Source organism: Xenopus laevis, chromosome 2L (genome assembly GCF_017654675.1).
Source record: "Xenopus laevis strain J_2021 chromosome 2L, Xenopus_laevis_v10.1, whole genome shotgun sequence".
In the NCBI taxonomy this organism is placed as follows: domain Eukaryota; kingdom Metazoa; phylum Chordata; class Amphibia; order Anura; family Pipidae; genus Xenopus; species Xenopus laevis.
In genome coordinates this window covers 10074157-10087977 of record NC_054373.1, presented here as the reverse complement: position 1 = coordinate 10087977, position 13821 = coordinate 10074157, and the positions used below count along the sequence as shown (strand labels likewise).

General features: G+C 39.0%; 1 protein-coding gene across 1 annotated transcript in view; it reads right to left on the bottom strand.

Annotated features, from left to right (window-relative positions):
* Positions 1-8881: 8881 nt before the first annotated feature.
* The window catches only part of tmprss2.12.L (transmembrane serine protease 2 gene 12 L homeolog), a 28914-nt gene continuing 23974 nt past the window's right edge, over positions 8882-13821 (bottom strand). Inside the window, exons 12-15 of the mRNA XM_041581525.1 lie at positions 12290-12385; positions 10330-10472; positions 10070-10222; positions 8882-9541 (exon numbers count right to left, since the gene is read on the bottom strand). Of these exons, the coding sequence (XP_041437459.1) occupies positions 9530-9541; positions 10070-10222; positions 10330-10472; positions 12290-12385 (404 nt within the window). The 3' untranslated portion in view covers positions 8882-9529. The remainder of the gene's footprint in view (positions 9542-10069; positions 10223-10329; positions 10473-12289; positions 12386-13821) is intronic.

Here is a 13821-nt window from a genome sequence, read left to right as displayed (position 1 = left end):
ATTTTTAGCAGCTATGGGGTATAATAAATATCTATAATAATTTTCCCCTCTAAAAATTCGAGTTTTCCCTTTAAAAACTTGACCAGAAAAATTTGAGCTTTAATAAATAGGCCCCTAAATGTGTACATACTCAACAATGTGTAGAAGATACATGTGGGACATTCTGTGAGTAAGTTGTTGTTACAGCTTACATAACAACACTGGAAAGATTCAGTCGCAAGTTTCTTAATTCTTTAGTTACAACTCAAATTGCAAAATCTCAATTGTCTTTTTATTTGCAATTACTTTTTTTCATTATAGCATTTTTTTACTTATCTTAAAAATTGGAAATCTCAGCAATTAAAGTGGTGAGGTTTTTATTGTTTGAAAAAACATGATTGTGGTAAAAAAAAAGTTGTAGAGAATTAAAAAACACACTTTTTTTTAATTATCATGTTTTTTTACAAATCTAAGCAAAACAAAAATGAATACAGTTGCCTTCCAATAAAAGTAAAAATTCTTTCTGTTTGCTCAGAATATGTTTTCCCGTAAAAGCAAGTATTCGTCTAGTGCTTTTAGGATATTTTTTGATACAGTTCACAAGAATTAGGGCAAAATAGCAGCTCTAAAATGAATACATTTGTCCTTAAATATGGTTAGTGATTCTTTCCAAATAAGTTTTTCCTAATAAATTTTTCTTTTTTATATGCAGCCAAGGGTGCAGCAACTTTTTTATTTTAAAAAAAACTTGATTTCAAATTGTACAGAACTTTTCTCATCTCAAATTTTCCTTATCGAAAGAATATGAATTTAAAAAATGTGACAATTCAGCAGCTATATTTGAAAAGTGTCATTTTAGTTTCTATGGTTTTCATCTAAAGATAAGTCAAATGGTTTGGCAGAATGTCACTGTTAGGGGCAGATTTACTAAGCTCGGGTGAATTTTCGAAGTTAAAAAAGTTCGAATTTCTAAGTAATTTTTTGGGTACTTCGACCATCGAATATGATACTACGACTTCGAATTTACTTCGATTCGAAGTAAAAATCGTTCGAATATTTGACCATTCGATAGTCAAAGTACTTATCTTTAAAAAAACTTAGACTTCATACTTCGCCAAATTAAATCTACCGAAGTGCAATGTTAGCCTATGGGGACCTTCCACAGCACTGTACTAAGTTTTTTTTGATCAAATAGAATCTATTAATAGATCGAATCGATTTCTATTCGATCATCCGATCCTTTGACTTCGATATTCGAAGTCGAAGGATTTCAATTCAAGGGTCGAATTTCGAAGTTTTTTAACTTCAAAATTAGACCCTTAGTAAATCTGCCCCTTAATGTGACTGTGAACATGCAAACCCTCAAAATAGTCAGAGAAATGCATAAAGATCAGTATAAAAATATAAATATTATGGTCTAACTCTAACCCTGCAAATATATAAATAACAAAAACAATGAGCTAAAGAAAGAATTTGTATTTTGTTGTACTGAAGTCATAGGGGCTGCTGTCACTGGATCAACATACATTGCGAAATGGGAAAATTATTGAAGTGTAGCGAGGACACATTTTTGTTCATGTCATGGAACCATTAATAGATCTGCTACAAATACAAGTTATTCCAAGTGTGGGACCATTTTGTGCTTGAGACATGAGACATAGTGGCAAATTCACTAAAGGGCAAATTTTCGCCAGCGAAAGCTTCGCCACAATTGTACAGTAGGGGGCACATTTATCTAGGGTCGAATATCGAGGGTTAATTAACCCTCGATATTCGACCGTCGAAGTGAAACCTTTCGACTTCGAATATCGAAGTCGAAGGATTTTGCGCTATTCCTACGATCGAAGGAATAATCATTCGATCGAACGATTAAATCCTTCAAATTGAACGATTCAAAGGATTTTAATCCATTGATCGAAGGATATTCCTTTGATCAGGAAATTGTTAGGAAGCCTATGGGGACCTTTCCCATAGGCTAACATTGGCCTCGGTAGGTTTTAGGTGGCGAACTAGGGGGTCGAAGAAATTTTTAAAGAGACAGTACTTCGACTATCAAATGGTCGAATAGTCGAACGATTTTTAGTTTGATTCGAAGGTCATAGTCGAAGGTCGAAGTAGCCCATTCGATGGTCGAAGTAGCCATATTCGACCATTCGAAATTCGAACAATTTTTCCTCTATTCCTTCACTCGAACTAAGTAAATGGACCTCTAGTTGTATGAATGTTGCCCTAGTTATATACATATGTTCTGTCTACTTTTTGTACTATAATATCTAAAGGTCATAAAAGGTCACTGGATCTACCTCTGTCTATCTGATTGATTGGATTGAAAGTCAAACAGAGGAATACCGTGACCATACTCATAAATTGTTCATTCATTCCATAATCAAATTCCACCATGATCACACGATGGTCTGTCAGAGCTGATCCACCTACCTTGTATTAATGCCCAGACACTTGAGCAATATCAATGAAATTGGCCAAAATGCCAAAACATATATGGTCAGCTGTAGGGTCATAAGGAACTACAGATTAGCAGAGGGAAAGTTCACAATTCTATTCACTTGAATATGATATTTAACAGCAGTGCTGAACATGGGTGTTTGCTAATAAAGTGTCTGCCTCTGCTTAAATAAAGTTCTGATGCATGGCTGCGATGAATAATCATCAACATACAAAAGAATTTCCACTGTCTGAGTTAATTATAGTCCAAGTAATCCTCAACCCTCTACCTCTGTCAAGTTCTTTGAAAACAATAGGAAGAATTTCAGCTATTTAACAAAATAGACTCATTTCTTCCACAGTACAAGACAAAGGCATTTTCTTTACCCATAAAATATAGTGGTTGAACTTGCAACACAGAACAGGTTTAGTTTGTAGCAAAATGTATTTTGGGAACTTGTCTTTCCAAGCCATGTCAATCTGAGACCTTCTCCCACCTACCCAATTTAGTGAGCTGCAGAAATCAAACACCAACACACTAAAGGGCCTTTTTATTAAACCTTCAATTGTTCTGGTCTAGTTTTTAAAAGGCAAAAATATTTAGAGGGAAAAAAAACCTTGATTTTTTATATTATGATACGCCAAAGCTGCTAAAAATATTGGAATCCAAAAATACTCCATCTCAAACCTGTCAAGGTCATGTAGAAGTCAATGGCAGATGTCCCTGAAGATGTTTCGTAACATTGGGATCCTCGCTGGTTTTCCTCGCATAATCCGATGAATTTGTGGCGATAATTTCATAAAGTTGAGTTTTCTGAGTGTCAATTCAATAAAGTTGTATGATTCAGTATCACACCACCTTTTGTTTAAGAAGAATTATTGATAAAATGGATGGTCGACTTTGTTTTAATAAAAAAATGAATGTGAGAGAAAATACCCCCCTATAAGGTTTCGCAGTCAGTCAGTTTATTAAGATTTTGTTTGCAATGTTCAATCCGTGTCCGATAATCCGATATATACGTGTTTTTCGAGAGTCATTTGGATAAAATTGCAAGATTCAAATTGACGCATGATTATGTCACAGCGTTTTTTCGCTGCGACTTTTACAAGCTGCTTTTTTGATAAACGAGTTAGGTTGACTTTGTTCAATAAAAAAAATAAATAAGAAAAAGTACATTTTTAGTAAATAACCCCCCAGATTGCAATGGTCAGCGCCAGAGGTTACAGAGAGACGGAAAACAAATACCACACCTATTGCAATACCTTGGATTCTATGGAGAAATATAAAGATAGATTTCAGTGTTGTAGCACAGAACTAGTTAACTGTGCAGAAATAAAATTGTATATATGTATAAGTATATATATATATATATATATATATATATATATACACACCCCACGAAGCAGCACTTTCATTGGCAGTGAAGGTTCAAGGTAATTGACAATACGCTGAGCCGATATCCCCCAATATTTGATTATTGAAATACCCATACTGTGCCTTATACTCTCCTTGCACCGATGCACCTACCGACAAGGTACGGTGATAGATAGATCCACGTAAATGACTGAGTCTAAGGGGACTGACATGTGGGATGCCTGACGGTGCCCCACACTACAGACCCGAAAAACGGAAGTCAGAGAGGGGAACTGCGGACCTGAATATCTTTCGAATCAGAGGATTTTGAAGCGCAGTATTTGTTGGCCGGCTCATTGAGCGATTCGTTAAAAGGTGCAGAAGGAGGCGTGGCCAGTATGGATGATGACCGGTTACAAGGAACGTCTTACAGAGGCTCCTAGCGTAGATGGGCATTACAGCGATCCAGTGAGTGAGTGATTGCGCTCAGTGTGGGGTTGTGCGACGCTGCTCAGGGCGACAAATTGAGTAAGCATTTGGCCGTTCTTATTTTGGTGTATACTCCAGCAGGACATACAGTATTGTGAATACCTGAATTTTTGTTTTATGATGTGTGTTGTTGGCGTATTGATGCCTAAGATCTGTTTGTTTTTGTTTTTATTAAAACACTGTACACTGGGTGTTCACGATTGTATATAAGAGGTACTGGTCGCTCCAAAGATCACGTACTATAACTTGAATGAGGTTATTATTCGGTTATGTATTGGCTAAAGCACATGTTTACGTTTGCACGTCCTGGTAATAGGACACGTCACTGACATGTTTGTAATGATATACACACCATATGGTGACGTCACAGAGGCAATTTTGGCGCCAGATTGAGCACTTAAAAGGGGTAGTTTGTTTGTATTTTTCACTTCCTGATGACGGCTTAAGTTTTGAGCCGAAACGTTGAAATAAACTTACACTATTTTCTATATATATATATATATGTGAATCTTGAATGTTCCAACACACAAATGATTGAAAAAGATTGTGCCTTTTAAACCAGCAGATCAGTCAGTATAATACTGTCCTGGGAAACTGCGTGCAAGGGAATCCAGGTTGAGTCTCCTAATGTTTTGCAGCAGAAATGCCTACTTACAGACCCCTAGCAACGGGAAAGCATATCAAGTCATTCCCATCCGGCAAGATTTTAGATGGGGTCAGTGACCCCCATTTTGAAAGCTTGGCCATTTTATAACATAGTAAAAGTCACCGGCAGGTGCCAAAACTGATATAAATACAACTAAACAGTGGGGCAGAGCCCAAAGTGTAATTCATTTATTTACATAAAAAGTAAAGCAAAAAAAAATAAAACAAAGAATAACTTATAAACTCCTCCTCCTCATAACCTTCAAAGCCCTTCATTCCTCTGCACCTAACTACATCTCATCTCTTGTCTCTCTATATGTTCCTGCCCGAAACCTCCGCTCCTCTCAGAGCAACCGCTTGGTTGTACCCCCCACTACTACTGCTGTTTCCCGTATCAAACCCTTCTCTCTTGCGACTCCTTATATTTGGAATGCCATTCCTGAATCTCTCAGGAGAGAATCCTCCCTCAATGTTTTCAACAAAACAAAACAAAACTCAAAGACTACTCTGGGAGCACCTGGATAACACCTGAACTGGCACTTATAGAACAGTGTAACAAACTGTAACCCACAGCACCTTAATACCCCTCTGAATTGTGTCTGTATGTTACCCTCCCATTTAGACTGTAAGCCCTACGGGGTAGGGTCCTCTAGCCTTTTGTTTCCGTGACACTGAGCACTTAATCTGCATTGTAATTATATTTTATATTTTTGTGAATTGTATTCTAATAATGCACTTATTGTTACTTTTTATTCCAATGACCCCTTGTTTGTTACTACTAATTTATTGTTTTGTTGTACAGTGCTTTGCCCTCAAGGAGCGCTTTACAAATAAAAATATACATACATACATGCATACATACAAAGCAGAGTATTGCACTTACATATAAAATTATCTTGAGCACATTAGGTTTAGTCCAGGGTGCAGTGGAATGTTCCTTTGCTTTTGGAGTAATGGGGTTGCCGGCATCCCTACTCACAACCATTCTGGGTTGGACTGGGCCGGTGGGACACCGTAAAAAAAACCCAGTGGGCCCCGGCTCTCTTGGGCCACACTGGCCCAGACCCGCTCCCTGCACTGTACTCCATCCCTAACCCAACGCGTAGGAAAAAGGTACTCACACAAACTTTCCTCCAAGGGTCCGAAGCGGCAACCGTTCCACCTTATATTCCACCCGCTGGTGACCAGAAGTCATATAACACCTAATGCATTACATTATCCAAACATCCTCAGGGTCGGGTACTTACGTCCCTGCTGGTTGCCTTATATTACGACGACCCTGTGGTTGTCATGGCTGCGATCCCATGTGGCTATTGCCACACCCTTTCAGGCCTTTCTTTGTCTAACACTATCTCTTTCAGGGCAACACATGCACACATACCAGCTTTATATATTCTCCGCAGAATTCATAAACATTAGTTCAAATACACTGTTAATAAATGTCATTATAAAATACAAACTTAAAAATATATAAAAATATACATAAAAACATTTACAAGTGCTCTATAAACTATTGTCTAGACTTGTTGCACTTTTTGTTTCATTTAAAGGGAAATTATGTATGTATTAAAAATGGATATCCAAATATGGGCGCCTATTGGGATTTATTCATATGTTACAAACGTATCATCAGAGAAGCCCATATAAGCATAGAAACGGTGACTATTCCTGAATACCACACTTACTTCTAGTGGACTGTTGTCCATTATCATCTATATTTATTACTTATTGAGATTGTACCATTATGGTCCTTATGTGGAATGGTCCACAAGCTCATCCATGCATATTGTGCTCAGTTTTAAAAACGTCTACAATCGGAGCCATAAAGCGGGGCAGAACTGCTGTTTACATTAGGTCTCAGACAGTACAGGTCAACTGAGAATGGAAGAAGCGACAACCAAATAAGTAACATTAACTACTTACCCTGATGAAGCTCAGAACTGACCATCACGTTTATGATCATGAACATTGCCCTTATGTGCATCTACTGAATAAATGAAGAGACTGGAGCTACTTTTCATTCTAAACCGTAATGTATAATGTTATAGTTGTAGGGAATAATTTGTTTCCCCTTTGATAGTTAATAACTATAGAGGTATGTGAAGGAGCTTGTGTTCCTTATTTAGATGTAGACATACCCTGTGAAAGGTGGGGATTCCCTCTTGGCTCAGGAAAGTTAGATGGTGTTCCCCTTTTTAATAAAGAGAGCAGGAAGCTGTGTTTACTGTGGTTGTAGTAACTGGGAGTATGAAGCAAGGGAGACCTTGCTAGATGACTGGAGGATCTTGAGGTAACAGGCTCACCTCACTGGAAGTAGTTAGTAAAAAAAAGTCAGCTGCTCCACTGAGCACAGCAGAATGTTTGGTTCCCCTGTCAGAATTGGTTTTTAAATGTTTAGTTTCAGGGTCAAAATAATTGCCTTGGACCACCACTGTGGAGACCTTGTAGTCTGGGGCTGGAACATCTGTGTGAATAATTTGCTGACTGTTTTGTTGTGTACAATGCAAAGAAGAGAAGAAAAAAAAAAGAAATAAAGGGCATGTCTTAGAAACACTAGTTCTCCAGTTTTTTGCACTTTGCACCCTGTCCTACACATAGTAAGCTATCTATTTTAGCTATTTTGTCACCATATTAAGGCAGCAACAAGCTGTCACACCTAACACCGAGTATGAAGTCTGATTCAAATATCAGAAAGAACAAGATCATATTCCCATTCACAATGACTAGGACCATCTCCAAATAAAATGGCTCAACTTTCTATTCACCACTCAACTTTCTAATCACCATGCCTTTATGCAAAGAGAGAATACAAATAGTGATGGGCAGGACCAGGGGCAGCTGGGAAATTGACAAAATGTCTAGCCCCATGTCAGATTTCAAAATTGAATATAATAAAATCTGTTTGCTCTTTAGAGAAATGGATTTCAGTGTAGAATTCTGCTGGAGCAGCACTATTAACTGATTCATTTTGAAAAATACATTTTTTCCCATGACAGTATCCCTTTAATGTAATATTCTGTCTTGAATGAAAAATAACAAATAACAGAATTGTGAGGCTTAAAGGTAAAAGTTCAATAAAACACAAATATAATCGACAAAGGCAAAATGTTTAATTAATTTAATTACATAGTTACATATTCATTTGGGGTTAACATTTCTGCAATACTATGCATGCTCACAATGTGTGACTTTCCCTGTACAATATATATATATTGTGTGTGTATATAGGTATAGCATGAATGCAAAAAAATGTCTCCCCTTAGAAAATGTTCCATTTATGACCATGCTGTATAATATATAATTTAGTCACTCTCTATCTAGTTACAAATAGATGGTCAAGGACAACATTTCCTAAGGTAATTGGTAACATATGTGGCATTGTATCAAATGCTTTAAATTATATCACACCCAGTGCAACCCCAGGATTAAATGTACTCCAAAATCTACTCTTAGGGGCCCATTAGAAGGGAAAACTCAGATTTTAAGAGGAAAAACATTTTTAGAGATTTATTATAACCCAAAGCTGCTAAAAATCCAAATACGTATAATACTACATCTCAAACCCGTCGAGGTCATGTAGAAGTCAATGGCAAATGTGCCAGAAGTAGTTTCTTTACATTGTGATCTGCGCTGGATAATCCCATAAAGTCGAGTTTTCGATGCGATCAAAGCTGGCCATAGACGCAACAATTTTCGGACTGTGTGTGGAGAGTCCCGACATTTTTCATCTGGCGGAGATCGGCCATTTGGTCGGTTGGACAGGTTAGAAAATTTCTGTCGCCTGCCGATATCTCTGCATGTATTGCCGATCATACGATTTTCAGTGGGAGACTGTCACTAGCTTTGTCAGACATAACTATCGTACGATTACTGTCAGAGGTAGAACATTGGCTGATCTGTTCTTTTACTACTTTATTTGATCAGAATGGTAAGACTTTGATCTGAATGGTTAGTGGCGGGTCGGGAGATGGAAAAGTCCGATCGTATGTTGATTCGTACTATCGGATCTTTGCATCTATGGCCAGCTTACGTTGAGTTTTCAGAGCGTCAGTCACACGATATGATACATTTTTCTGCTCCGACTTTTTCATAAAAATTTACTGCTAAATGAGCTAGAATTGTGGATGGGAGTTGATTAATTTATATTTAAGTAATAACCCCTCCAAAACCTTACCTGTCACAAATTTCTAACTAAAAGGCCTACAGCTGTATAAGAATGGGATAATTTTTCAACAGAACCACATTAGTAAGTCATCGATCTCTTGGAACAAACCAAGTCATAAACGAGTATGGTCTGGCAAACTCAGAATGTGTTTTTTTTAGTACCCTTGGGATGAATAGCATGAAGGTGCAGGACTCTCTTTATCTTCAAATAGTCTTTTCTCTTTTGAACTTCCTCATGAGTCAACCAGTCAATTGTCTTCTTTGAACTTCCTCCAACTAAACTTTTTTCTTATCAATTTGGGAAAACATATCACTCTGGACATGTTTTTGCTTTGAGAACCAATTTGTTATGTGTATTTTATTCAACATGCTCATCTTTATTCTTCTATCAATATTTATTTTGACCGGTAGACTGTCAGTTGTGTTTTTCTAGCTCCGTCTATATGGATGTCTTGCTCAGCTGTAGGTCTGCACAAAGAATATATAATTTAGTCTGGAGAAAGACAGTGATCAAAAAACAATATAGAATGTTTGGGCTCATATTACTTCCAGAAGTATTCACAAGCTAGAACATTTAGAAGTTAAACATTTGATTTTTTACACAAGGTCACCCATTCCGATTAGAAGAAAGGAGTTTCCGGCTAAATATTGGGAAGGGGTTTGTTACAGTGAGAGCTGTGAAGATGTGGAATTGTCTCCCTGAATCAGTGGTACAGGCTGATACATTAGATAGGTATAAGAAGGGGTTGGATGGTGTTTAGCAAATGAGAGGATACAGGGATATGGGAGATAGCTCATAGTACAGCTACATAAAGTCAGGAAAGAATTTTTTCCCCTCTGAGGCAAATCGGAGAGGCCTCAAATATTTTTTTTGCCTTCCTCTGGATCAACATGTGCAGCCACATTGTACTTTTTCCGACCTTATTGTAAGGGTCAATCATTTCTAGGATTCTCTCTGTTTCCCTTGTCCAAAATCAATGATGATCATTTAGTTACCTGCATCTGCAAATATATCCATTGCAAAAACACAGTCATGTTTCCATACACGCCAGGTTTATTGGCTTTGGCACAACCATCTCCCCAGCTTGTGTCCCCAATAAGCCACCACAAAGAGTTGGTTTTGGTAACCAGTGGGCCTCCACTATCACCCTGTCGAAAAAACACAGAAAGGTATTGTTTTTTATATAAGAAACTTTTATGCATATATAGTTGTTTATATTCTCATATTAATGAGGTATTGCTAGGTGTAGCCTTACCTGGCAAGAGTCTACTCCTCCTTTGGCATAACCTGCACATATCATAGAAGAAGTGATGGCTCCATTATACATATAAGTTTTATTGCATGTAGTGGGTGAAATAAGAGGCACCATAGCTTTTTTCAAAACAGTAGAAATAGACCCTGCATGATAGAGAACATGGAAATAAATATGGCTGTATACACAGGAGGTCTGTGTTCATCAGTGATTGAAAGATACATTTAAACTGTATATTATGATTGTCAGTGGTCTGCAAAGTGTTATTAATATCTGATACAGAATAGGGGATTCCTCTAACTCAGTGATCCCCAACATGTTGGTAAGGTATATACATATACAGTAGTAGGTACAGGACAAAGAATGCCACTTAAAAAGCTGCCTAAAATAAGTCCATTTATAACCTATAACCGGACCTTAATTTCATTGTGAACTTTCCCTTTACCCATTTTCTAACATGAACAATGTGACTTTTCCAGCATGGTGCAATAGAAACTACTGGAAACTACAGAACAGAGGCTAAAGATATGAAATTAAACTATCAATATTAATCAAAGTTATAAAAAGATTTTTTTCTAATCTGAAAACTAGGGATGCACCGAATCCAGGTTTCTGATCGGGATTTGGCCAGGATTCGACCTTTTTCAGCAGGATTCGGATTCGGCTGAATCCTTCTCTCTGACGGAACCTAATCCAAATTTACATATGCAAATTAGGGGCGGGGAGGGAAATCACATAACCTTTTGTCTGAAAACAAGGAAGTAAAAAATGTTTTCCCCTTCCCACTCCTAATTTGCATATGCAAATTAGGATTCGGTTTGGTATTCGGCCGAATCTTTTGCAAAGGATTCGGGGGTTCGGCCAATCCAAAATAGGGGATTTGGATCCCTGTCCAAACTTCGAATCTTAGTGAATTTGCCCCATAGAGTCCATTTTCAGCAAATAATTATAATTGTTATTAAATTATTTACTCTTTCTTTGTGATGATAAAACAATGCAGTGTGCTTGATCCTCGTGTAAGGGTACCTGTGCGGCGGGGTCGTCCGCCTCGCTACCGGCAGGGACACCCGCCGCACCTTCCTTCTTCTTAGCCGCGCCAGCGTGTTTTCGCTGGCGCCGGCTCTTCCATAGGGCGCGCACGGCGCGTCTCCTTCCAGTTAAAGGCGCGTCATACGTCAGCGCGCAAAGGCACGAAATTCAAACGGTATAAAAAGCCCATCATGTCCACAGCACCTTGCCCGTGATAAGAACTTGTTTCTTGTGGTTCCTGAGCCTTGTGTGTTTGATCTGATCTGTTCTAGTCTGTTTGATTACCCGTGTTTGACCCAGCCTGTTCCTGACTATTCTACATTCTGTATCCCGACCCTCGCTTGCCTACGACAACTCTTCCTGCTTGACCCCTTGATTGATTACCCGGTTTGACCCTTGCCTGCCTGACGATTCTTGTTATCTGCCTGCCTCGACCCAGCCTGTCTGACGATTCTATTGCCTGCTCCATTTGTACCGTGACCTTCGGCCCAAAAGACACTGCTAACAGCCGTGCCCCTTCGCCAGCCAGAACATCTCGCCTTGCACCCCTCGTTAAGTCCAGGTGGCACCCAAGTAAGCTGAGGGCTCCTCCCGAAGCCCAACGGTGGTCACACTACTGGTGAAGCCGAGCCGAGACCAGGGTGCTTGGCATTTGTTCTGGTATCGGGTGCCGGTCGTGACACCTAGCTCAGCTGCATAAATCTATGATGGTGGCCCAATGACCCTATTGGGTTTTAGGGTTGACTGTTTCTTAAGTAGACTTTAAGGTAAGGTGAGCAGAATTACAGAAAAACTCTTTATCAAGATAACCCCAAGTTCCAATCATTCAGGATAATAGGTCCAATACCATTTATTTATATAACTCATTCAAACCATAGGGGCGTTCTCTTTATTTTAAATGGGGTCACTGGTTTACACAGGGGCTTTGCCTTACCTCCTTGGGATGTAGTTCCCCATCCAGATATCCAACATTCCTGCCCTTCCTCCCACTGCATCCCGTAGTTAGGTAAGCATACAGGTCTGCTGACGCCTGCAACAATAAGAAGGTAAAATTAGTTCAGACTGGTATTTGTTTGGTGGTATTCTTATGTGGCCATACATGGGTAAATCAACTCATTTGGTGAACTCATCAAGCATATTTACCTAATGTGGGCAACCAAGTGGTGGGCTTAGTGCACCAACAAACTGATCAAGTGGGTGGTCTCATGCATAAGGATTGCAATTTAAAAACAATTTTTATTTTTTTCATGGACTTTTTTCCTTTGCATTGGAACATGGTGTTTGTTCCCATGGACTGCTTTTTAAAATCACAGTTTTTTTGGATCTTGGTTTATTCATATGTGGGGATGGGTTGCGTGTATTGCCATAATCATTGTACGCCTAATTTTTACACTTGTCCATTATGTATTTAAATCTTTTAATTGATTACCTTATATGTATGTTCTTTATTCCGTATGCTTGATAAAGGGGCATGGCCAGAAACGTCTGCACAAATAATTAAAGCAAGGGTTTCCCTGCAAGCAAAAGCCTCGAGTGCCGGTATCTTTGTTCTATTGGGCTCATGCCAATGTTGACCTAAACTAATTAGAGTTTGTAGCTTGACTGTTTTCCCGACCAGATATAGATCTCATTACATGGGCCATAAACTGCCACCTGAAGCTGGCCATACATTTGACAAACAAGTGGATCTCTCCCCGATATGCCTACCTTGAGGTGAGTGATATTGGGCTGATCTGATTGTGGGCCCTAGGGCCCAACGATCGAATCACAATGAGCAGACCATGATCCAAAGGGACTGAACTGATGCAGTCCTTGACCTGATGGGATTTTTAAACCCACCTGATTGAAATCTAGCCAACTTTCAGCCATATATTAATCGAGGATGCCCATCTTAGGGCCCCATACACTGCCCAATAAGCTGCCGACTTTATCTGTCTGCAGCTTATATCTGCTCGTGTATAGGGGCCTTCCTTTAGAGGTACAGTGGCATAATTTCTGACAGAAGCATTTTACGGGGCACACTACAAGCCATAAAGGTCACTCACAGACAGCAGATAATGGGTATCAATAAAGATTCCAGTGATTTATTAGTATGCAATTGTAAAGGGAAAAGAGGAATTCCCCCCATTTATACTTCTGTATAGGTTAGAGCAGCGGTCCCCAACCTTTTTTAACCATGAGCCACATTTAGTTTGCAAAAATAGTTGGGGAGCAACACAAGCATGAAAAAAGTTCCTGGGGTTGCCAAATAAGGGCTGTGATTGGCCATTTGGTAGTCATTATGAGGACTGGCAGACTACAGGAGACTCTGTTTGGCAGTACATCTGGTTTTTAACTAAAACTTGCCTCCAAACCAAGAATTCAAAAATAAGCACCTGCTTTGAGGCCATTGGGCAGTGCCGGGGCAATTCAGTTGGGCGCCTTAGGCAACCCGACCGACTACGTCGCCCATTGATGCTTGCAAAT